We start from the raw sequence: 26,023 nt of genomic DNA on the forward strand, positions 1-26,023 counted from the left end.
ATATGATATAATATAATACAATGTAATATTATATAATATAATATATTGTAATATAATGTTATATAATGATATAGTGTGATATAATGTAATGTGATATTATATAATAAAATGTAATATAATTTAATGTTATATAATATAATATAATAAAATATAATGTAATATAATATGATATAATTTGATATAGTATAATCTGATATAATATAATACAATATTATATAATGCGATATAATATAACATAATATAATATAACATAATATAATAAAATGTAATATAATATAATAAAATATAATGTAATATAATATAATATAATACAATATAATATAGTTAAGTATAATTTGTATTCTAATATATTGTTGGATCATTAGAGGGTCAGTACAGAATGAGTGAATACAGTGAGACAGTGCAGGGATGGTATGAACGTGTTCAGAGGGAGAAGTAGGGGCGCTGCAGCGTGATGACAGTCTGTGGCCTCCATTGCTGTTGAACAGTCTGATTGCGGCGGGCACAAAGGAGTGCCTAAAGCGTTTAGTCTTGCACTGTGGGGGGATGATGAGTTGGCTGAAAGAGCTCCCTATCAGCCACAGCTCATCGTTGAGAGGGTGAGAGGGGTTGTCCAAGATGACTTGCAGCTTGTACTCCATCCCACGGACTCCAGACTGGTCCAGTTCTGGGCCAACCATAGAGCGGGCCTCCCTCACCAGCTTGTTGAGCTTGCTGGCCTCACCCATATTAGTCTCTGGTGTTCTGCTACTAAAACAGCCTTGAGTTTCCTGTTTCCTGGATCTCTACCAGAACATAACCTGGCTCTTCTGCTAAGTCAAGCAGAACCAGAGACATCCTGACTTTGTTTAGCTAATGCTCCAAAATGCTTGATCCTGCATCTCACATCTCACAGCAATCCCATCAGGGTTATCTGATCAGAGCTCAAAAAGCTGCTTTTGTAACATTTGTAATGAGTGACCATACTGAGGGACATGTGGAAGTTAAGTACTGTTGCAAACTGAGAAGAACTATAAAAGCTTACTTTTTAAAAGCAGTATAACTGTCCTTCCAAATCAGTGACTCTGATAGATACGTTTTGATCTCAGAGTTTCATTGAGCTTGGTCAGGTCACTGCAAGTTTGTTTCAGCGTCTAAACATATGTTTGTTTTTTGTCTTTTGTTCTCTGAACAGTGGAGCTGAAAGAGCATCTGCAGAGCTCTGTGGATGAGACCAACGCTCAGCATGGCTCTGGGTTCATCAAGGTGGTCCACCATGACAAACAGGAAGGACTGATCAGGTCCAGAGTCAGTGGATGGAGGGCTGCCTCAGCTCCTGTCGTCGCCTTGTTTGACGCACACGTGGAGTTCAACACTGGATGGTGAGCAGCTGCCTTTTGTTTCTCAATATCAGTGTCTGTATGAACATACGTTTATGCACTATGATGCTTAAGGCGCATTTCGACCAAGAGTTCTGGGGTCTTTTTGCCCCCAGAACTACTTTAACCTGAACTAAAAGGTTCCTGTGCCCCCATTGTTGTCTGACCGCAGGCTGAAATCTCGGGTAGATTGTGCAAATCAGGCCAAATCACAGCTTTGAAATCCTTTGAACTCAAAAAGCCGTGGCAGAGATCGTCCGGTGTTTTGGTTTAAACAGCGACCCTGTTAACTGGAGACTTTCAGCCGGATGCATCCCTCATAAACGTCTTTAGACCATCATTAAATATCTGATGAGGATATTTTGAAATCTTAATAAAAACTAAACTAGTTTGCATTCCCAGGAACTCCCTCTGTGTTTCAACAGCTGTGTAAACTCCACAAACACTGACACGTTCAGCTGAAGGTCTCCAGTTTACAGGGTCACTTTTAAAACCGTAACACCGGGAGAGACACATTCACGGTGGGCTGAGAGAAGACTACTGTTACAAGCTGCTAAATCAAGAGAATCACAGCTTCTTCTTTTGAAAAGTACACACACATACAAAAAAGATAGAACAAATAAAAACTAATGAAAGAAAGAGAAATCAAGAGAATCACAGATGTGTGTGATGTTATTGTGGACGGAGGGAGGAATAAAAACACTGAGGTTAATCTACCAATCAGACACGATCAGCATTGCAGGCCCTGCCCCCTGAAAGTCCTGGGACCTTTGAAAAGTACTTCCCCCCAAGCAGGGGCTTTTTAGGGGGAGATTATCTACCCCTGAACTAATTTTCGACCCTGGGTCCACCGGTCCAAACGCACGTAGTTCAGGGGTAAAGTCCTTGCGGTCGAAGAACGCCTTTACTGTCTTCTGGCTCACATGGTCCCAGATGGCAGCAAGTGGTGACCAGGACTCTTGAAGGTCTCCTCATTAACATGCTCATGTTCATCTCTCCTGCTGCCTGATGTTAAAGGGAAAGTCTGTTCATATTCTATCGTATGTTTCAAACTAACATATTGATTCTTCAAAGAACACTTCATGACGTGCTTTAGTATTAGGTATTGATCACCTCATGTTGTAATGATTAGCAGTTCATTCACTACTGTAAGTGTATTCAACACAAATGGGTGCCCTGCTGTGATCACTCTTTGTAGAGGCAGCAGTGAGCGTTAGGACAGACAGAGAAGAAAACTGTTGATGTCTTTAGAGCTGGAGTGTTGGCATGCAGTAAGCCGGCACTTTCTAAATGAGGTTGCTGGTAAAATGTGAAAACAGGCATCATGATGATATGAGGGCATTATATTTTCACTGATCAGGCAGTGAAGCTGCAAAGAATTTAAAAGTTAGAGGCACAAAAACGATTTAGTAAGCCGGCTCATGGAGAGAATATTGTGTTTACCTCCTCTTTTTTATGTTCCATGAAGACCGGGTGTGTCTGTCACCCATTTTCTTATCAAGTTATTATTTGAACAGGTGCAAACTTTGAGTTCCAGAGAGCCCCAGAAGCAGCTGTGACATATGTATTAGTATTTTGTGTTGCAGAGTAAGACAACTGTGAGAGAGGCTGGCAATGAAGTGATTTAATCCCAGACTCCCTGGTGTAAGACGGAGAAGCAGAGGTTGGGTGAAATATCTTATTAAGTAAGCGAGGTTGTTCTGGTCCAGGAAGACCTAATTAAACCTGCACCTCTGTGGTGTTTCTCTTTGACCGTCCTTACAACAACCTGCATACTCTAAAGCAGCCTCACCAATGCCAGGTGTGAAGGGATGCTCAAACTATGAGATCATTTTAGCCTCTCTGATGACTAGTGATCTAAGCATGTCACTGAACATAGATGCAACAGCTACCTTTAAATAGGTGTTCGTGCTGTAATCTGTAATATTAAATTCTTCAGTCATTACGCTTTCATGATGAATGAAAACATCATTTTAATCTCAGTTCAAGACAGTTATAAGACAGATATAGGACTACTGCTACGATGGTCTTCAGTCTGTAAGGGTGGAGGGGCTCCTTTCAGATCCCCTGCCTCTTTCTATTGGTGTCCCACAAGGGAGTTTATTGGGACCTACACTGTTCAACATTTATGTTAATGACATTGCCCTTGCAGCAGGTGATTCTCATGTCCATCTATATGCAGATGACACCATTATTTATACGTCTAGTTCCTCCCTGACCACAGCACTGTCCACATTACAGGCCAGTTTCCTTAGTGTCCAACATGCTCTCATGAGGCTCTATTTGGTTTTAAATTCCAATAAAACTAAATGTATGGTTTTTAACAAAAACATACCATTGCCCAACAGGCCCCTCAAAATCTCCTCCCTGGATGGGTTGGAGATTGAGTTTGTTGACTGTTACAAATACCTAAGGATCTGACTTGACAGCAAACTTTCTTTTGAAGCACACATCAACACACTACTCACTAAGGTCAAATCTCGTATTGGTTTTCTTTATCCCAACAAATCCTCCTTCACACACTCTGCTAAACAGCTTCTGGTTCAGATGACAGTCCACCCTATTCTTGATTACGGGGACATAGCCTACAGGTCTGCTTCCAACACTCTCCTTCACAAACTGGATGTCATTTACCACGCTGCTATCCATTTTGTCACTGGAGCCCCATTCACCACTCACCACTGTCACCTGCACTCTCAGCTGAGCTGGCCCTCACTCCACTCTCGCAGACAAACACACTGGTTTCTATTAATTTAAAAATCCCTCTCTGGTAAAACCCTGTTCTATCTACAGTCACTAATCAAACTTCACAGCACAAACCGTAGCCTGCGCTCAAGTAGCTTTATCAAACTCATCCCACCCAAAGCCCGGACCTCCTTTGGTCGCACCTCCTTCCAGTTTTCTGCTAAAAACTAATACACCCCATAACTCAACATCACTGCCCTTGCTTTTAAATTGCTCTTAAGTTGTTCACTGCTGTCATATTTTTGTATTGTATTGTTCTGTCTCTAGGTCTCTCTGTATGTCCTCTCTGTTTTTTTGTTTTGTCTTTTATTTATTGTCATGCCACCTGTGTTGCCTTCTCGCCCAGGTCGTTTTTGCAAATGAGAATTGGTTCTCAATTAACTCACCTGGTTAAATAAAGGTTAAATAAATAAATAATTACATTGCATTATTTTAAAGTCTGATATTAACCACATCATTTACCATACAGATCAGGTTCATTATCTGTTTTAGCTCAAACATACTGAAAAAAAATTAATTCCATGCCAAACATATCATATTTGATACATGAGTTTCTGAGACCTCTACATCATCAGTGTGATATATTCTTTCAGTAGAAAACCTGATGTCTACAATCAGATACATGCAGTGCACGGATAATCCACCAGGTGTGAGTAATTCATGCACCAGAAGGACGTCACTTGAGACATCCAACATGTCAGCTGTGGATCAGAGACCCACTCAAGCTTTTTCAGGGATATTTTTACCAAGTTTGAAAAAGTTTGGATGAAAAAAACTTTGAAATTGTTCCTGAAACTTTAAGAGGAATAGTTAAATACTGAACAATTCAGAGAAGAAATATAAAATAAATTAGTTTTTTTTGTTGTGTAGTAGATACAGAGTAGGTATGACGTTCTCGTGCAATATGGAAAAAAATAATTTCCAGGTTTGAAATTACTTTGGGAAACATTTGAAGTAAACTCAAAGTTGAATGTGCTAAAAATGTGTTTTTATATGTTTTAGTTTGTTTAAAAAGAGGAACTTTGAGCAAAAAATTTGCACCAAAATGCCTGACGTATCAAATATGACACAAATTAAAACTCATATATATAAATTGTTATTTAATTTTTTTTTTTTAATTTGTCAGAAGGTCCAATAAACACTCCCTTTTCAAATAATTTGAATTTTCTGGCAATTTTTATGATGGTTCAGGCTTTACAGGGTTAAAACATGTAATGTTTCTTTTTATTTCATATAAATATTTTTGGGTAGACATAATCAATAAAATAAATTGCTTTAAAGTGGAAGTGGATTACAAACTACATGATACTGACACAAAGTATTTAAAACAAAAAAAATTTTTTACAACTTGTTTGTATTAAAAAACCCAGTCATATATACATTTGTGGGGATCAATAAAGTAATATCTTATCTTATCTTGAGAAAAAGTGAGTGTTGGTAGAATGACAGGTTGGTAAAATATCAGCAGACAGGACCTTCACAGTTTCTACAGACGGCTGGTTAAAGCTGGGTTGGTAGTCAGATTTAGATCCACTTTTTGTTCTACTGGTTAAAATGATCTTTATGTCCTGATGGTAATCAATACATAATGTGTTCTTAAAAAAGAGGTAAAAAAAAGCTGCTATCTACAGCCGGAGTAAACCTGGGAAAACACCAACCAATCCCTGGCATCAGGAGCCAAATGATGAAACCAATCAAATCCCGTCCTGCTGTTCTGCCCGCCTCCTGCAGAGCGTACATTTCCCTGGCGTGCACTAGTGATGTGCGGATCGATACTGAAATATTGATACTTCCTATACCAGATCTTTATCCTCTAAAATGGATTCTCAGATCAGAATATCGATACTTTTGATACTTCAGTCATTTGAGGCGATATATATCATTAACAGGAACACAGTGGAAAGTAACTAAACCATTGAGATCTTGTTTAAATGATACGCAGTTGGTGGGAACTTCTAGTTCTAGTTCTTTATAATTAAAGAATAATTTATTTTAATGGTTTTATTGTTTTACTTCTTTTCTTTTTTTGTTTGTGTTTAAAACACCATTTTCACATATTTTGTATGACTGTGTCCTCTGTTTGGTTTTTCTGTTGTATTAGCTCGGCTGTATCATAAATGAGGCCGCTACCTCGATATACTTAAGACTGTAAAATAAATAAATAATAACTCAGAAATACACTACTTTTTTTTAGATTTACCAGACACATTAAGTGTATTTGCACAAAGTATTGGTATCTGATCGGTATCACCGATACCAGCCTGAATTTTACTCAGTATCGGATCGGAAAGGAAATCGGTGGTATCGAACATCACTAGCATGCACTCCTCCGAGTCCCCGTCCCCTGCCTCTGCTTCCCCTGACTCTACTGACTGCCCCTCTCTGACCCGATGAGGTGCTTTGCTCAGGACTGTAGTCCGGATCAGAGTCTAAAAAGCTCTTACCATGGGTGCTCTGACAAGCAAAAGAATTAATGACATTCAGTAAGTCCTACAGAAATGTATATTGTAGCGTCCGTCCGGACGCTGTAGTGATGACGAGCCGATTCGTGAACACGTTGATCTTTAATAACCGGTCACTGTCGGCCGTGATCACGCCAACCAACAAAGAAACCACCAATGTTTGAATGAATGAAGAACTTCTCCTCTTGTCTCTCCTCTCTCCCACTCGCACACTCTACACCTCTCCTGATGCCTTCACTGTAGTGATGTGTCGGTCGCGAACGCACACATTTAAAAGGCAGAGACTGTTCACGGCAGAGGGAAGACTGCAAGGTGAAAGTGTCATCAATCAGGGTCCACAAAAAACCTGCAAAGGCACATTAGAAGTGTCTGTGAAGGTTCTCAGTCATCCAGGTCATGGACATTAGAACTGTTTATCCATCAGTGCAATAAGTGAAGAATAAAGACAGTGAAGGGAACCTGCTGTTAATGAAGGTGTTTCAAAGTTTATAAATAATATACATACAATCAGAGATTGGACCTTTTTGTCTAATTGAGATGAGTCTTGTTTTTTGTACTTTATAATTTAATTTCTGTAGAACTCTGCTCCATGTTGAGAATATAAATAAAGCCTTTTAAATGATACACATTTGATATAATGTATGTTTTTTACAATAGTAATTCATTTTACATATAATTTAACATTATTTTAGGTAATACAGTCATTCAAACAAGAACAAATCTGAGGAGCCACTTGGGAGCCAAAAGAGCCGGCTCTTTGTAGTGAGCCAAGCCAAAAGAACCGGCTCTCTAAAAAGAGCCGAAATTCCCATCACTACTTCACTGACTGTCAACACTGTAGGAATTAAGAACATCTACACTGAACATGTTTAACAAACAGTAGAGCTGTTACAGTATTATATATGTGTTATAACTTTTCTCCTGATATCATGTCACCAGTACAACTGGATAATGCTAGCATGACAGTTGTGAGTGCTAACAGCAGCCATGTTTGTTTGTGTTTTTAACTTTCACTATGAGAATGTTTTGGTGTTTTCTTACCGCTGAGTGAGACATGAGTTAATGTAGTGCAAAACACAAACCATGTGCTGAGGACCGGTTTTGAATCAGTCACCATCATATGGTCGTGAATCAGCGGCGCTCGTGCATGTGATCGGGGGTGTCGTTTTGGAGGAGCTCCGAGGGGAGGGGGGGAGGGGTTGGACGGAGTCATGAGGAAATGCTACATTCAAATTCATGCTAGTTTTCCGTGACTACCAACCCTAGCTTTAACACTGAGTCTGGTTCTGCTTGAAGTTTCTTTAACCGTCAACAGTAAAAAGTGGAAATTACACAATCATTTCTGTAAAACCTGCCGTTTCAAACTTCTTACCTTTCATGCTTTAATGTGTTAAGAGTAACACATTACAGTTCCTGTGAGGAATACTTGGTTTGAGTCCATTTTGGCACCCCCTGTGGTCAAACGGTACCTCTTCCCTTTGCTGATTGTGTTCTGTGCAGGTGCAAGTAGTGTGTAGAACTACTTTTTTTAACAGCCAAATGTTCCTTGTTGATTTTCTTGGCTGTGGAAAAATGAATAAAAACAGTTCCAGAATCGTGCTGTGAGTACCTCCACCCACCTCTGAGAGGTTAAGGTATTAAAGTAACCAGGGTGCGATTTGTGAAAAAACAGTAGGGGGATATCTAAAAAAAATGTCACAAATTTTGGTAAGCATGCAAACAACAATAAGGAATATTCCTTTTTCTGAAACAACCTCTCTCCAACACATTAACATTTAGCCATTATGTATTTTAATTAGTTAATGTATTCACATAAGTAATCAGTTATCACAAAATTACAATAGATGTCAAAACATAAATTATATTCCTATGATATTAATAATTGTATTAATCTAGAATAATGAACTTAAAGTATCTAACATTAGTTATAACATTTAGAATTAAATTAACAACTTTAGAACATACAACCTAAACTATTCTAACAAGTGCCATGCCAGTGTAAGATGAGATTTCTCACCAAATAGTCCTTATTTCATTCTAATTTTATTTGTATCATTGAGTTCTTTAGTGAAGTTCAAAAGACGTATATTTCATATATTGCACTGCCTCTTTAAGGTTGCTCAGGGTGACATGGTTTTGAGTTGAAGTGAAGGTGTCACGAGTTCGATGTGCTGTTGTCCTACGTTGATGAAGGGTCATTAAAGGCATCACGACCCACAGCAGAAGTTGTCCCGTGGTCTTTCTTCCCCACAGCCCTCAAGTGTGATTTAATGAAGTTTCTAGTTAACCCTGTTGAAGTTGAACAGTTCTGAAGAGATACTTAAACAAGTTACAGCGTTACACTCATTTTGTCATTCAACTTTTTCACAGTTTTAGCCATCCTCCCGTTAATATAAGTTAGATCAATGTGCGTTCCTCTCTCCATCCATCAGAGGCTCCACGCAACCACCTACCACCAAGCTTTGGCAGTAGGGAGAGGAGGGCGGAGGCATAGGTGAACATAAAGCTGCATCTTCCACCTGTGGAATCTCCAGAGATGCTGGCAGCTGGATGTCGTTATCCCTCACATTATCTGTTCTTGACTTTTTCAGTTCAATTTTTGCTGAAAAAAATGAGGAAATGCTTTGTTGCCATTTCATTTCAGTAGACATCTAAGTAAACTTAGAACGTAACCTAAACTATATTGTTTTTATTTATATTTGTTCACTTGTCAGGAGGCGGGTCGGTTGGCACTATCTGCTGGCGGTAGGAAATGAATTAATATTACCAGAGGGGGGAATGAGACGTATCCCCCCCAGGAGATGAAAACTGTACAACCAGAGGGGGGGATGTAAAAATCAGAGGGGGGGAAATCCCCCCCTCATCCCCGTTGGCAATTTGCACCCTGACTTTAACCCAAGATTTTGACCTTTCCACTTGTATTGGATTAATATTTGACCAGGAGGAGTCTTTCTGTGTGGAGTTTGCATGTTCTCCCCGTGCATGCGTGGGTTCTCTCCAGGTACTCCGGCTTCCTCCCTGAGTCCAAAAACATGCACTCCAGGTTAATTAGTTACACTAAATTGCCCTTAGGTGTGAGTGTGTGTGTGAATGGTTGACTGTCTTTCCATGTTTTCCCTGTGATTGGTTGGCGACCTGTCCAGGGTGTAACCTGCTTGCGCCCAAAGTCAGCTGGGATATGCTCCAGCCCCCCGTGACCCAAAACGGGATACGTGGTCAAGACAATGGACGGGTGGTCTACAAACCCAATTGCACACCAACAAGGCTGATAAATCAAAATAAGTAAATGAGTGTTTCTGTATCAGTGAAACATCAAGATGAATGGAACACCCCCATCAACACATTATATAAGAAGGTTCAAGGTTCAAGGTTCAAGGGCCTGAATTCAAACCCTGATATCTTCACTGTCACAAATATGAGCAGTTTAGTGTCCTGAGGAAGAAGCAGGATCGCTTTAAGAAAACTGCTGTGAAACCAAGCAGCACTGTCTGCTGTTTGACCTCTGGAGCCAGATTTAGTTTTACAACCAGAGGGGGGGATGTAAAAATCAGAGGGGGGGAAATCCCCCCCACCCCCCCCAGCAATTTGCACCCTGAAAGTAACTGTAAAGAAATAAACAGTCTTTGTACTAATGTTCTTGTTCCCTTTATAGGTTATATAGAGGTATCAGTATTCATCAGATTAATTTCAGTTAAAAACTCCTCACAGGAGCTTTAAATACCTGTGAAAGGACCTTTTTCCTGGTGCTGTCACTGGGTATTTGCATCTTGATTGTTCAAAGAGTGTGATCTAGACTTCCTCTTTCTCAGAACGACAGGATCCAAATAAGTTAGTTTATATTTCTTTCCATTTTTAGACATTGAGAACCAAAAGAAGCCAGACACTGTTCTAACAGTGACACATGAGAACATAGTGATTTCAGCTTCCCTTCACAAGAGATGTCTTTGGGTTCTACTTCTTGGTTCTTTGCTGTGTAGCAGATTTGTGTTTCTGTTCCATCAGAAATCGAAGCTGACACCAACAGATCATGCAAGTTTTGCTAAATACTTCTGTGTTGATGCTTTGAGGGGTCAAATACTAAAGTGGTTCTACTTTGTGGGCAACACCATTATGGTCAAGGACTCGCAGTATGTTGTTTGGGATCACACGGCTCAGCAACATTTAAAATGTCAAGAAAGAGGACTTTCATTAAAGTTGATGTTTTGTGAACAGTGATGGGACTGGCTGCTCTCTCCTGTGATAAATTTGTTGTTTTCGCTGTGCTCCAAAGAGTAATTACAGTTCAGCATTACAGTGGACAGAACAATCTGCTGTAGAGAGCAGTGTTGGAACAGGGACAGCATACTGTGACTCATGCAGCTGAACGGATCCTACACTAGCTGTAGGACAATACGTCTTTACGTAAGACCTGATGTTTGCACATTTGTAACAGCTCTAACTGCTTTATGATTACCATTATCAAGCATCCAAAGAAACAGAGTTTAAATATGACAAGTAGGTTTCAAGAAACTGAGTATTAGTGACACCTCAGTGTGCTAGGGACAGAGTGAGGCCTCGGTGTTGTTGATATGGTGGCCAATGGACTGCATGTAGCTGCTGAGACTGATATGTTACACTGAACAAAAATACAAACACAACTCTTTTGTTCTTGCTCCCATCTTTCATGAGCTGAACTCAAAGATCTCAGACTTTTTCTACGTACACTAAAGGACTATTTCTCTCAAATATTGATCACTAATGTGTCTAAATCTGTGTTAGTGAGCACTTCTCCTTTAACCAGATAATCCATCCACCTCACAGGTGTGGAATATCAAGATCCTGATTAGACAGCATGGTTATTGCACAGGTGTGCCTTAGGCTGGCCTCAATAAAAGGACACTCTAAAATGTGCAGATTTACTGTACTTGGGGGGTCCAGGGGGGTCAGAAAACCAGTCAGTGTCTGGTGTGACCACCATTTGCCTCATGCAGTGTAACACATCTCCTCACACAGAGTTGATCAGGTTGTTGATTGTGGTCTGTGGAGTGTTGGTCCGCTCCTCTTCCATGTGCCATGTTGCTGGATATCTGCAGGAACTGGAACACGCTGTCGTATGCGCCGATCCAGAGCGTCCCAAACATGCTCAATGGGTGACATGTCTGGTGAGTCTGCTGGCCATGCAAGAACTGGGATGTTTTCAGCTATCAGGAGTTGTGTACAGATCCTTCAACAAGGGGGCGTGCATTATCATGCTGCAACATGAGGTGATGGTCGTGGATGAATGGCACAACAACGGATATCATCACAGTATCTCTGTGCATTCAAAATGCCATTAATAAAATGCACCTGTGTTCGCTGTCCATAACATACGCCTACCCAGACCATAACCCCACCGCCACCACGGGCCACTCAATTCACAATGCTGACATCAGCAGACCACTCACCCAAACAATGCCATACACTCTGTCTGCCATCTGCCCTGTGCAGTGAAAACCAGGATTCATCCGTGAAGAGAACACCTCTCCAAAGTGCCAGACGCCATCCAATGTGAGCATTTGTCCACTCAAGTCGGCTACAACGATGGACTGCAGTCAGGTGGAGACCCCAATGAGGACGACGAGCTGCACTCAGGTGGAGTCCCCATGTGAGGACGACGAGCTGCAGTCAGGTGGAGACGCTGATGAGGATGATGGACTGCAGTCAGGTGGAGACCCCGATGAGGACAATGAGCTGCAGTAAGGTGGAGACCCCGATGAGGATGATGGACTGCAGTCAGGTGGAGACCCCGATGAGGACAATTAGCTGCAGTCAGGTGGAGACCCCGATGAGGACGATGAGCTGCAGTCAGGTGGAGACCCCGATGAGGACGATGAGCTGCAGTCAGGTGGAGACCCCGATGAGGACGATGAACTGCAGTCAGGTGGAGTCCCCGATGAGGACGATGAGCTGCAGTCAGGTGGAGTCCCCGATGAGGACGATGAACTGCAGTCAGGTGGAGTCCCCGATGAGGACGATGAGCTGCAGTCAGGTGGAGACCCCGATGAGGATGATGAACTGCAGTCAGGTGGAGTCCCCGATGAGGACGATGAGCTGCAGTCAGGTGGAGACCCCGATGAGGACGATGAGCTGCAGTCAGGTGGAGTCCCCGATGAGGACGATGAGCTGCAGTCAGGTGGAGACCCCGATGAGGACGATGAACTGCAGTCAGGTGGAGATCCCGAAGAGGACGACAAGCTGCAGTCAGGTGGAGACCCTGATGAGGATGATGGACTGCAGTCAGGTGGATACCCAGATGAGGATGATGGACTGCAGTCATGTGGAGACCCAGATGAGGACAATTAGCTGCAGTCAGGTGGAGACCCTGATAAAGATGTTGGACTGCAGTCAGGTGGAGACCCAGATGAGGACAATTAGCTGCAGTCAGGTGGAGACCCTGATGAGGATGATGGACTGCAGTCAGGTGGAGACCCTGATGAGGATGATTGACTGCAGTCAGGTGGAGACCCTGATGAAGACAATTGCTGCAGTCAGGTGGAGACCCAGATGAGGACAATTAGCTGCAGTCAGGTGGAGACCCCAATGAGGACAATTAGCTGCAGTCAGGTGGAGACCCTGAAGAGGATGATGGACTGCAGTCAGGTGGAGACCCTGATGAAGACAATTGCTGCAGTCAGGTGGAGACCCCGATGAGGACAACGAACTGCAGTCAGGTGGAGACCCTGATGAGGATGATGAGCATGCAGTCAGGTGGAGACCCCAATGAGGATGACAAGCTGCAGTCAGGTGGAGACCCCAATGAGGATGACGAGCTGCAGTCAGGTGGAGACCCCAATGAGGACGATGAGCTGCAGTCAGGTGGAGACCCTGATGAGGACGATGGACTACAGTCAGGTGGAGACCCCGATGAGGACGATGAGCTGCAGTCAGGTGGAGACCCCGATGAGGACGATGAGCTGCAGTCAGGTGGAGACCCCGATGAGGACGATGAGCTGCAGTCAGGTGGAGACCCCGATGAGGACAATGAGCTGCAGTCAGGTGGAGACCCTGATGAGGACGATGGACTGCAGTCAGGTGGAGACCCTGATGAGGACGATGAGCTGCAGTCAGGTGGAGACCCCGATGAGGACAATGAGCTGCAGTCAGGTGGAGACCCTGATGAGGACGATGGACTGCAGTCAGGTGGAGACCCTGATGAGGACGATGAGCTGCAGTCAGGTGGAAACCCCGATGAAGACGACGAGCATGCAGTCAGTTGGAGACCCGTAAGGGCGACTACATGCAGAGGAGCTCCCCTGAGAAGGTTTCTGACAGTGTGTGCAGAAATTCTTTGGTTATCAAACTGATTTTTGCAGCAGCTGTCTGGGTTGCTGGTCTCAGACCATCTGGAGGATGCTGGATGTGGAGGTCCTGGGCTGCTGTGAATACACGTGGTCTGTGGTTGTGAGGCCGGTTGGATGTTCTGCCAAATTCTCTGAAACACCTTTGGAGTCGGCTTATGGTAGAGAAATGAACATTCAGTTGACGGGCAGCAGCTCTGGTGGACATTCCTGCAGTCAGCATGCCGACTGAATGCTCCCTCCAAACTTGTGACCTCTGTGGCATCGTGCTGTGTGATAAATCTGCACATTTTAGAGTTTCCTTTTATTGAGGCCAGCCTAAGGCACACCTGTGCAATAGCCATGCTGTCTAATCAGCATCTTGATATGCCACACCTGTGAGGTGGATGGATTATTAAAGGAGAAGTGCTCACTAACACAGATTTAGACACATTAGTGAACAATATTTGAGAGAAATAGTCCTTTAGTGTACGGAGAAAAAGTCTGAGATCTTTGAGTTCAGCTCATGAAAGATAGGAGCAAAAACAAAAGAGTTGTGTTTGTATTTTTGTTCAGTGTAACATATCAGTCTCTGCAGCTACATGCAGTCTACTGGCCACCATATCAACAACACCGAGGCCTCACTCTCACACTCCATCACTTCCCTTTTTTGTCTTTTCATCATGCTGTAACTGGATGGCTTATTGGAACACAACTTAGTGTTAACTGGTCACTAGCTTTCCAGCTCTTAATGAAGCATATCAAAGTCTGTTTAGAAGTGTTTGAAAGGCTGTATTTATCTGCTGTTAGTGATAAGGCTCTATTTAACATCACCTGCAGCAAACTGTACCGGGAATTGGTGAGATCTGTGTAATCTACCTTTTGTCAATGTCTTGTTACAAAATGAACAGCCGACCTCAATGCATCAAACTGATCAAGGTTCATAGTGAGGAAGATGTTCATCCTTCACTTTGTTTCATGTTTTTAATTGAAAGACTGAATTGAAGACTGGTAGGCTGGTTCTGATGATACCACAGCCAATCAGGTAGAGAAAAGCTGGGTTCCATCATAGCCTTCACTGTAACTATCAAAGCTATTGTGTTGCCTCTTGATTAAAAAGTATCACTCCATCATTGGCCTTGCTACACCGATAATGGTGGCTGTCATAACCAGGGCCACAACACAACAATCTGTCATTCAGACATTTAATGGAAACTCAAAAAGCATTAATGGTACAGAAAGATGAATGGGGTGGTGAAGGTGGCTGAAAGCTGACATCTGTTAGGCTGGTCTGAGAGGACACACAGGAGACGGAGAGGGATGAGGAGAAGATGGATGGGTCAAAGAAAGCGAGGGGAGGGATGGATGCAGAGATCTGAGACAGGGTGGAATGAGGCGACCTAGTATAACTGCAGGCGCTTAATTCATCCAAACTCACGTCTACGCTGCCACCAGCTCACCTGTGGGCATGAATGGAGAGAGCTCAACAATCCAACCAGCTCCCTTCATGGGGGATTCATTTGCCAGCATTCATCAGAGTAAAAGTGCATCCAGTAATACGGATGACTGTGATATACTGAGGGGAGGGACAGATGTGTAAAGAAGTGGATCCTCTACTACAGGGGATTCTTTATAAAATGACATCAATCAGTCAATCAATCACTCTTTGTCTGTTAGGACTCAGTCAATCAATCAACCTTTATTTGTATAGCACCAAACCACAACAAACATTATCTCAAGACTCTTTTACAAACAGAGCAGGTCTAGACCACTCTATGTCAAACTATGAACAGAGACCCAACACCAAGACAGGATAAGACTCAGTCTGACCCCACCTTAATCCACCATGAGCATTGCACCTCACAGTATTTAGCTAGTTACAGAGGAGAGGACAAACTTCCTTTAACAGGCAGAAACCTCGAGCAGAACCAGACTCATGTTAGACAACCATCTGCCTCGACCAAGTTTGGTCTGGAAAGAGGGATAGAGGAGAATAAGAGAGAGAGGGAGCGGTGATAGTGATGAGACGAGTAGTAGTAGCTGTTGCCACTGGAGTCCAGCACGTCCGCATCAGCTGGAGTCTGGAATGTCCACAGCAGGAGGACGTCTACGGCAGCTCAGAGGAACCTACGAGACAAGGGAGCTCAGGGACTCCAGAAAGGTCTATTGTTAGTAACTTTAATGGGACAGGAAGAGTTAAAGTTAGTGATGCTCTTAATCCCCCATGAGCAGAACACTTTGCATAATTTAGCAAGCTACAGTGACAAGAACAAACTTCCTTTAACAGGCAGAAACCTCCAGCAAGGGTTAGGACATCAGGATTGTTTCATTTAGACAGATGTGAAAGAAATATTCATAATTAATATCATTTTGACTCATCCATTCATTCATTCAATCATTCATTCATTCATTCATTCATTCATTCATTCATTCATTCTTTCATTCAACCATTATTTCATCTCAATGACTCATTAAGGGCATGCCCTTATTTACAATGGTTTTAAGAGAACGATCAAGACGTGCATGAACAAATAAACACAAACCCAATAATAATAATAATAACAATAATGATAATTGTTCAATAATTAAATGATCACTGGAAGCAGAAAAGCAGGGAAGAAAAGACAAGCAAGCAGAGAAAAGGGAGCACAGTTGGAAACGGTTCCATTTGTGAAGAAAGTAGTTATTGGTCATGGCTTTAAACTAACCTGTGGTACTGATTGAATTGAGTTTTAAACTAAAAGATGTTTATTACGTTCCTTAATTTTCAGCAAATCACTGGAGCGAGTACTATAGTGAGTACTGGACCAGGTCAATAAAGTAGTGATGTAGGACGCCATGTTTCAAGAAAGAGCTCTGTAGATAAAAAGCAGCCAGTACCCATCACGTCTGACTGCTAACATCAGACCTTCACCAGAGCCGCTGCGGTCCGTCTCTGTGCTCTCTCATTGGTCAACATTCACCGGCTGCGTTTTCAGAACGCAGCACGGAGCAGGACCGCCGGACAGCTGGAGTCATGTGACTGAGGTTCTCCAACGGTAATTACTAGGGATGTAAGGATACACTCAACCAAAGATTTCGATTTTGAATCCTGAGTTTTGGTTCACGATACGATTCACTTAAGATTTTCAAGAAAACTGGATTGAACTCTAAATTTAAATAACTATTATTTGATTTCAGTCCTCAGATATGGACAGTTGGGATATATATTTGTTCTCTTATATTTCTTTGTAAACAAAGTCATCCTTTTTCATTTTGAAGGTGTGTTGGAACTCAAATAAAACCACTGCACACTTTTTTTCAGCACCTTGTAAAAAAACTCAAACTGAGCGTACAAAAATACCTTGTTGGAAAATTCTGAACAATTCTAAAGAAATGTAATGTTACAATGTTACAATGTCATTTAGCAGACACTTTTATCCAAAGTGACGTACATACGAGAACAAGAACAACACAAGCAAAGATCTAGACAAGAGGAAACAAGATCATCGAAATAAGGAACATCTACAATGAAGCAACCAAACAATTTAAGACCTTCCATTATCATCATCAACGATTAACATCACCACAATAATGACCAAAGTACCAAGTGCTGGGTCACTCAAGAGCTGAACACAGATTCCCAGAGTAGAGCAGGACAGTGCGAGTCAACTGTAGCTGGAAGACATGATCTACCACTGGGGACAACAGTGGAGAACAGTCTAGCTAAGTGCATAGTGCTTCCTAAAGAGCTGGGTCTTTAGCTGTCTTTTGAAAGTAGAGAGGGACTCTGCAGATCGAATGGAGCTGGCCAATTCATTCCACCATTTAGGGGCAACAGAAGAGAAGAGTCGAGCTCGTGATTTTGATTTTGAGGCCTTGTGTGCTGGAAGCACTAGGCTCTTTTCAGAGGCTGAGCGTAGCGGGCGAGAAGGGCAGTAGACCTGGATGAGGGGTTCCAGGTAAACTGGAGCGGTTTTGGTGATTGCTTTGTAAGTCATGATTAGAGTTTTGTATCTGATGCGAGCTTCAACTGGAAGCCAGTGTAGTGAGATGAGCAGGGGAGTGACATGAGCTGTCTTAGGCTGGTTGAAGACCAGACGTGGTGCTGCGTTCTGGATCATTTGCAGAGGTTTAACTGTGAATGCAGGGAGGCCTGCCAGTAGAGAGTTGCAGTAGTCAATGCGTGACATTACAAGAGCTTGAACCAGGAGCCGTGTTGCGTGGTCTGTCAGGTAGGGTCTGATCCTCTTGATGTTATAGAGGGAAAAACGGCAGGACCGAGCAATCGAGGCAACATGAACGTTGAAGGTTAGCTGGTCATCGATCATGACACCCAGATTTCGGGCAGACTTAGTGGGCATGAGGTTTTGTGATCCAAACTGGATATTGATCTGTGGGTCCACAGTGGGACTGGCTGGAATGATAATAAGCTCAGTCTTGGACAGGTTGAGCTGTAGGTGACGTTCCCTCATCCATTTAGAAATGTCAGCAAGGCAGGATGAGATCCGAGCTGAGACAGTTGTGTCGTCCGGTGGGAAAGATAGGAAAAGCTGTGTATCATCTGCATAGCAGTGATAGGAAAAGCCATGGGAGCGGATCACTGCACCAAGTGATTTGGGGTAAATTGAGAACAGGAGGGGACCAAGCACTGACCCTTGAGGTACCCCTGTTGATAAGCCATGCATATTGGACACTTCTCCTCTCCATGATACTCTAAAAGATCTCCCTGTGAGGTAGGACTGGAGGGCAGACCCTGAGATACCAAGTGAGGAGAGTGTAGAGAGGAGGATTTGGTGGTTTACTGTGTCAAAAGCAGCAGACAGATCCAGCAGCAAGAGAACTGAGGACTGACCCGCTGCTTTAGCCATACGCAACGATTCTGTTACCAACAACAGTGCAGTTTCATTAGAGTGGCCCCGCCTAAAGCCAGACTGATACTGATCAAGTAGATCACGGTTCTGTAAGTATTCTGAGAGCTGGTTGAAGACTTTCCCAAATGAAAGTATGAAATATTCAAACAAATAAGGTCAATCTCTTTAAATAAACTAAAGAGCAGCTTCTGCTCCTGGCTGTGAATTGACATGTTGTTCTTCAGGAATATCAGGGAAAGACAAAATGCTGCCGTACCTCAGACTGGAAACACAAAGGTGCATCCTGACCTGCTCGGTCTTCACCTGCTGCCTCCATGTCTGTTATGATCAACTCAGTGAGTGACGACAGAGCAGACAAGAGACTTCATGACGCTAAACAAGCGGAGCGTAATGCAGATAGCGCCCTCTACTGGTTAAAAATAATATTGCAATACAAATTTTGTTGAATCGATTTTAATCCACCCTTATTTGTATCGATTTTTTATCGTCTTGTGATATATCCTTACATCCCCAGTCATCACTGATTCAAGGATTCTCCTCCTCCTCTCCTCATCCATGTTGTCTTTCTGGTCCTCTGAAAACCTCTGACCTGTTGACTCCAGGTCTGGCTCAGAGCCAATCAGCGGCCGATGTGAGTGGCGGGGGATGAGATCTGGTCAGTTACCTGTACTTGGTCCAGGTTTGGCGTAGAGTTGAATTGTCATGTGAGTCTGGCAATGGAGATGGTATAGAAAATGTTTGCAGCTATTGCATGGCAGCCAGATGGACCATGATGAATACCGTCTCTTTCAGTCATTTACTGAAAGTAAATGGTTTTGTGGGGCTGGATTCTTGATTAAGAACATTAATCAACTGTCACCTGCACACACTGCTGTTCAGTATGTTCTGCTGCCACAGCTTGATTTCTCTTGATGTGGGCAATGCCTGTTTTAACAGTTTAATGAACTGCCAACATGCTAGGTATCATTCTTGCTGCATATCCCAGTGCAAAAGCCACTTTCCAAATAATGAATGTGGGCGAGCGATATCGCCCCTCGGTTCATGTGTAGCAGGCGTGTTTGTCTGCTCGCCAGGTGATAAGAGGTTCACTCGAGTCCCTGCTCCTGAATTCAAATCTACTCCTTTAATTTCATCACCTGTTTCCCCCTTCAGCTGGTGTTTAACTCAACATGACACAAACACATGAACTGGCTTTGAATCCTTTCCTGGTCCTGGTCTTACTCTAATATGATGAAACATTTAAGACGTATGCTCTTCACAGCACATCATCTTGATTAGTCTTTTTAGCTTGTTGTTGCATTCACTCGCATTTTAATTACCATTCATTTTCAAGCTCTCACTCCTGGCCTTCCACAGCATTGACTATAAATAATATATGATTATTTTTACCATCAATTTGTTTTCATTTATTACAATTTATTGAATCATTATTAAATTATAATTTATTATTATATAAGTATTATTAAAATATGTATTAAATAATATTTATGGATTCAATTTATTAATGTATTAATATGTATTTAATTACTATTAAATCATAATGTATTATACTATAATAATTAACAATTATATAATGATTAATTACAGATTTATTTAATCATATTTATGGATTCAATTTATAAGTTGTTATTAATTATTATTATATATTATTATTATTATTATTATTATTATTATTATTATTATTATTATTATTATTATTATTATTATCATTATTATAATTTTCAAAAAAAAATATTGGGATTATGTGAGGACCATGTCTTATGTGAGGACCATGTCTTATGTGAGGACCATGTCTTATGTGAGGACCATGTCTTATGTGAGGACCGTGTCTTTTGTGAGGACTGTGTCTTATGTGAAGACCATGTCTTATGTGAGGACAATGTCTTATGTGAAGACCATGTCTTATGTGAGGACCATGTCTGATGTGAGGATCATGTCTTATGTGGGGGCCGTGTCTTATGTGAAGACCATGTCTTATGTGAAGATCATGTCGTATGTGAGGACCGTGTCTTATGTGAGGACTATGTCTTATGTGAAGATCATGTCTTATGTGAGGACCGTGTCTTATGTGAGGACCATGTCTTATGTGAAGACCATGTCTTATGTGAGGATCATGTCTTATGTGAGGACCATGTCTGATGTGAGGATCATGTCTTATGTGGGGGCCGTGTCTTATGTGAAGACCATGTCTTATGTGAAGATCATGTCGTATGTGAGGACCGTGTCTTATGTGAGGACCATGTCTTATGTGAGGACCATGTCTTATGTGAAGATCATGTCTTATATGAAGATAATGTCTTATGTGAGGACAATAACTTATGTGAGGACCATGTCTTATGTGAAGACCATGTCTTATGTGAGGACCATGTCTTATGTGAGGACCATGTCTTATGTGAGGACTGTTTTATGTGAGGACCATGTCTTATGTGAGGACCATGTCTTATGTGAGGACTGTTTTATGTGAGGACCATGTCTTATGTAAGGGACCATGTCTTATGTGAGGACCATGTCTTATGTGAGGACCATGTCTTATGTGAGGACCATGTCTTATGTGAGGACCATGTCTTATGTGAAGATAATGTCTTATGTGAGGACCATGTCTTATGTGAAGACCATGTCTTATGTGAGGACCATGTCTTATGTGAGGACCATGTCTTATGTGAGGACTGTTTTATGTGAGGACCATGTCTTATGTAAGGACCGTGTCTTTTGTGAGGACTGTGTCTTATGTGAAGACTGTGTCTTATGGGATGACCATGCCTTATGTGAAGATCATGTCAACATTTTCACTCTTTAAATAATTCATGTAGTCGATCAGATATCAGTATCAGGGTTGTACCAAGTGTTCAAATTGCCAACATTTCACTCTTTTTATGATGATAGCGGCAAAAATGGCAAACATCAAATATTAAACAGACGTCCCCCGGTTGTGTCTTTGTCACTAACACACACCGGGGGTTAAAAATCATCAATGAAGATGAGACAGATGCATGGAGGTGGGGCGAGCTGGTTCATAAAGCACACCTGCTGCAGGTAGAGACCAAGCTAACACTGAGCCCCTCAGATAAGAACTCAACCTGTCACAGGAAGTCATCACGCCATCTTTAAAGACGCACAGCACAGGGGGAAACATGGATTCTTAAGACCGATGATCCACCACTAATGTTTTCATCTGGTCCGCGTCTCGTCAACGAAATCAAAACATATTTTCATCAGAGTTTTTATTATCAGTTATGAACTTTAGCTCGTCATCGTCTCGTTTTTGTCATAAAAAAATGAGTCGTTGACAAACATTTATCATCATAATTTATGATGATCATGTCTTACAAACAGACATGTTGACACCCAGCAGAGATCTTCCCTGACGGTCCACAGTATGAAATGGGAGCAGTAGTTAATTAGGGAGCTCATTAGGAAAGTTGGTTCTGTTTAACCCGTCACAGTGATGAGGCGGCTGCACTTCATACAGAGTTCTCCTTCACAGCAGTCACTGGAAAGAAATCACAAGGTGTTTTCTGTAAAACACAAATTCCATGTCAGTCTCTCCGTGCAGCGGACACTTGATCACCTCAGGGTGTCCTCTTCAAACACTCAGACACAACAGCACTGCTGTGTACCTGTTCATCTTTGTGACGGCCTGAAAACCAGCACACACTCTCACCTGACTGAGAGCGCACACACAGGGACAAGTGCAGTACTTGTTCTGGTAGGTAACACATTCATGCTTGTTTGCTTTGTTGCTTTTCTACATTTTCTACACACACACACACACACACACACACACACACACACACACACACACACACACACACACACACACACACACACACACACACACTCACACTTCATTATCATGCCAGAATTGGATTCAAAATAACACGTGTTGCTGCTGCGGATTAGACAAGACACTTACAGGGTTTTTAACCCCTCCACTCCTCCACCCACTCAAACTCTTTCTCCTTTTCTCCATCTCTCTGTTTCGCTTTCACTCTCCATCTGTATCTCTCTCTCTCTGTCGTTCCTCACACACAAACATGCACAGAACCCACACAAACCTCCCACAGATTACCACAAACAGGTTACTGGTCTATGACTAATGATATTATTCTGAGCAGAGAAGCAGAGCTCAGCTGGAGACAAACTCTTTTTCCTCTACGCTCATTTTAAGCCCCTGTGAGGTGTTTTTAGCTGCTTGTGGAACGTACTGAAGCTAATACTGATTTCTCTTTATGACTTACAAAAAACATGTAGGACCAACAGCAACAAGACGGATGACTTCCATCCTGTGATTTTTCATGCCTGAAACTGCTGTGAGGGGTAGACGTCAGTCCAGACACTTGACAGCACACACAATGTTTGCAGCATTGTTTTTAGCAGTCTCTAATCTCTGTTGATAATAGTTCAACTTTTGAAACATTTGCATACTTTTCAATGTCACTTCTTGATCAATGACCAATCAGAATTAAGAAGAGGTGGGACTTCTGAAGTCACCTTGGTGAGAAGCAGGGTTCACAGAAGAACATCTAACCACACTTGTTTTTTCAGGTTTCAGGTATTTTCAGGGAACAGAATCAGAATCAGAAATACTTGATTTATCCCAGGGGGGGAATTCAGTTATTACAGTTGTTCTTGTACACAATAAGTAAGAATATCAAATAATATTAATAAGAAGAAAGTAATTAATACGATATGAATACAAATACAATGAAAAAAATGATGATAAAAGTTTGTTCAGAAGACAGAATAATAAATCCATGGCTGAAGTCCCAGGAGATCAGGAAGAGGGCACTCTGGTGGTCTGACTGGAGATCAGGAAGAGGGCACTCTGGTGGTCTGTCTGGAGATCAGGAAGAGGGCACTCTGGTGGTCTGTCTGGAGATCAGGAAGAGAGCACTCTGGTGGTCTGTCTGGAGATCAGGAAGAGGGCACTCTGGTGGTCTGTCTGGAGATCAGGAAGAGGGAACTCTGGTGGTCTGTCTGGAGATCAGGAAGAGGGCACTCTGGTGATCTGTCTGGAGATCAGGAAGAGGGCACTCTGGTGGTCTGTCTGGAGATCAGGAAGAGGGAACTCTGGTGGTCTGTCTGGAGATCAGGAAGAGAGCACTCTGGTGGTCTGTCTGGAGATCAGGAAGAGGGCACTCTGGTGGTCTGTCTGGAGATCAGGAAGAGGGAACTCTGGTGGTCTGTCTGGAGATCAGGAAGAGGGCACTCTGGTGGTCTGTCTGGAGATCAGGAAGAGGGCACTCTGGTGTTCTGTCTGGAGATCAGGAAGAGGGAACTCTGGTGTTCTGTCTGGAGATCAGGAAGAGGGAACTCTGGTGGTCTGTCTGGAGATCAGGAAGAGGGCACTCTGGTGTTCTGTCTGGAGATCAGGAAGAGGGAACTCTGGTGGTCTGTCTGGAGATCAGAAAGAGGGAACTCTGGTGTTCTGTCTGGAGATCAGGAAGAGGGCACTCTGGTGGTCTGTCTGGAGATCAGGAAGAGGGCACTCTGGTGTTCTGTCTGGAGATCAGGAAGAGGGAACTCTGGTGGTCTGTCTGGAGATCAGAAAGAGGGAACTCTGGTGGTCTGTCTGGAGATCAGGAAGAGGGCACTCTGGTGGTCTGTCTGGAGATCAGGAAGAGGGCACTCTGGTGGTCTGTCTGGAGATCAGGAAGAGGGAACTCTGGTGGTCTGTCTGGAGATCAGGAAGAGGGCATTCTGGTGGTCTGTCTGGAGATCAGGAAGAGGGCACTCTGGTGGTCTGTCTGGAGATCAGGAAGAGGGCACTCTGGTGGTCTGTCTGGAGATCAGGAAGAGGGCACTCTGGTGGTCTGTCTGGAGATCAGGAAGAGGGCACTCTGGTGGTCTGTCTGGAGATCAGGAAGAGGGCACTCTGGTGGTCTGTCTGGAGATCAGGAAGAGGGCACTCTGGTGGTCTGTCTGGAGATCAGGAAGAGGGGACTCTGGTGGTCTGTCTGGAGATCAGGAAGAGGGGACTCTGGTGGTCTGTCTGGAGATCAGGAAGAGGGCACTCTGGTGGTCTGTCTGGAGATCAGGAAGAGGGAACTCTGGTGGTCTGTCTGGAGATCAGGAAGAGGGCACTCTGGTGGTCTGTCTGGAGATCAGGAAGAGGGCACTCTGGTGTTCTGTCTGGAGATCAGGAAGAGGGCACTCTGGTGGTCTGTCTGGAGATCAGGAAGAGGGCACTCTGGTGGTCTGTCTGGAGATCATGAAGAGGGAACTCTGGTGGTCTGTCTGGAGATCAGGAAGAGGGCACTCTGGTGGTCTGTCTGGAGATCAGGAAGAGGGCACTCTGGTGGTCTGTCTGGAGATCAGGAAGAGGGCACTCTGGTGTTCTGTCTGGAGATCAGGAAGAGGGCACTCTGGTGGTCTGTCTGGAGATCAGGAAGAGGGCACTCTGGTGGTCTGTCTGGAGATCAGGAAGAGGGCACTCTGGTGGTCTGTCTGGAGATCAGGAAGAGGGCACTCTGGTGGTCTGTCTGGAGATCAGGAAGAGGGCACTCTGGTGGTCTGTCTGGAGATCAGGAAGAGGGCACTCTGGTGGTCTGTCTGGAGATCAGGAAGAGGGAACTCTGGTGGTCTGTCTGGAGATCAGGAAGAGGGCACTCTGGTGGTCTGTCTGGAGATCAGGAAGAGGGCACTCTGGTGGTCTGTCTGGAGATCAGGAAGAGGGAACTCTGGTGGTCTGTCTGGAGATCAGGAAGAGGGCACTCTGGTGGTCTGTCTGGAGATCAGGAAGAGAGCACTCTGGTGGTCTGTCTGGAGATCAGGAAGAGAGCACTCTGATGGTCTGTCTGGAGATCAGGAAGAGGGCACTGGTGGTCTGTCTGGAGATCAGGAAGAGGGCACTCTGGTGGTCTGTCTGGAGATCAGGAAGAGGGCACTCTGGTGGTCTGTCTGGAGATCAGGAAGAGGGAACTCTGGTGGTCTGTCTGGAGATCAGGAAGAGGGCACTCTGGTGGCCTGTCTGGAGCAGACATGGGCAAACTACGGCCTGCGGGCCATATATGGCCCGTTAGGCTTTTTAATCCGGCCCGCTGAACTTGTCCCAATTATAGTAAAAACCCATGGATGTGTAATAAACCTCATTCATTTCCCTTTTTCACCCTTTCCCCTGCAATACCCTCATTTCCCCAATAGATGGCACACTAGTCTAGACACATTGACCTTTGTTGGAGTGTAACTTTCCTGCTGCCATGTCTGCCCTTCTGTAAAAATGAGCGGACCAAAGAAAAGAAAAGTGGACACTGAGTGCCGAGTGTTTAAAAAGGAGTGGACAACAAAATATTTTTTCACTGAAGTCCGAT

The 26,023-nt window shown here is 43.3% G+C and overlaps 1 protein-coding gene across 1 annotated transcript in view; it reads left to right on the forward strand.

Annotated features, from left to right (window-relative positions):
• Window positions 1-26,023, forward strand: part of galnt18a (UDP-N-acetyl-alpha-D-galactosamine:polypeptide N-acetylgalactosaminyltransferase 18a) — a 332,261-nt gene that overhangs the window by 188,488 nt on the left and 117,750 nt on the right. The window contains exon 4 of the mRNA XM_034686506.1: window positions 1,175-1,361. Coding sequence (XP_034542397.1) covers window positions 1,175-1,361 — 187 coding nt within the window. The remainder of the gene's footprint in view (window positions 1-1,174; window positions 1,362-26,023) is intronic.

Source organism: Notolabrus celidotus, chromosome 6 (genome assembly GCF_009762535.1).
Source record: "Notolabrus celidotus isolate fNotCel1 chromosome 6, fNotCel1.pri, whole genome shotgun sequence".
NCBI lineage: Eukaryota > Metazoa > Chordata > Actinopteri > Labriformes > Labridae > Notolabrus > Notolabrus celidotus.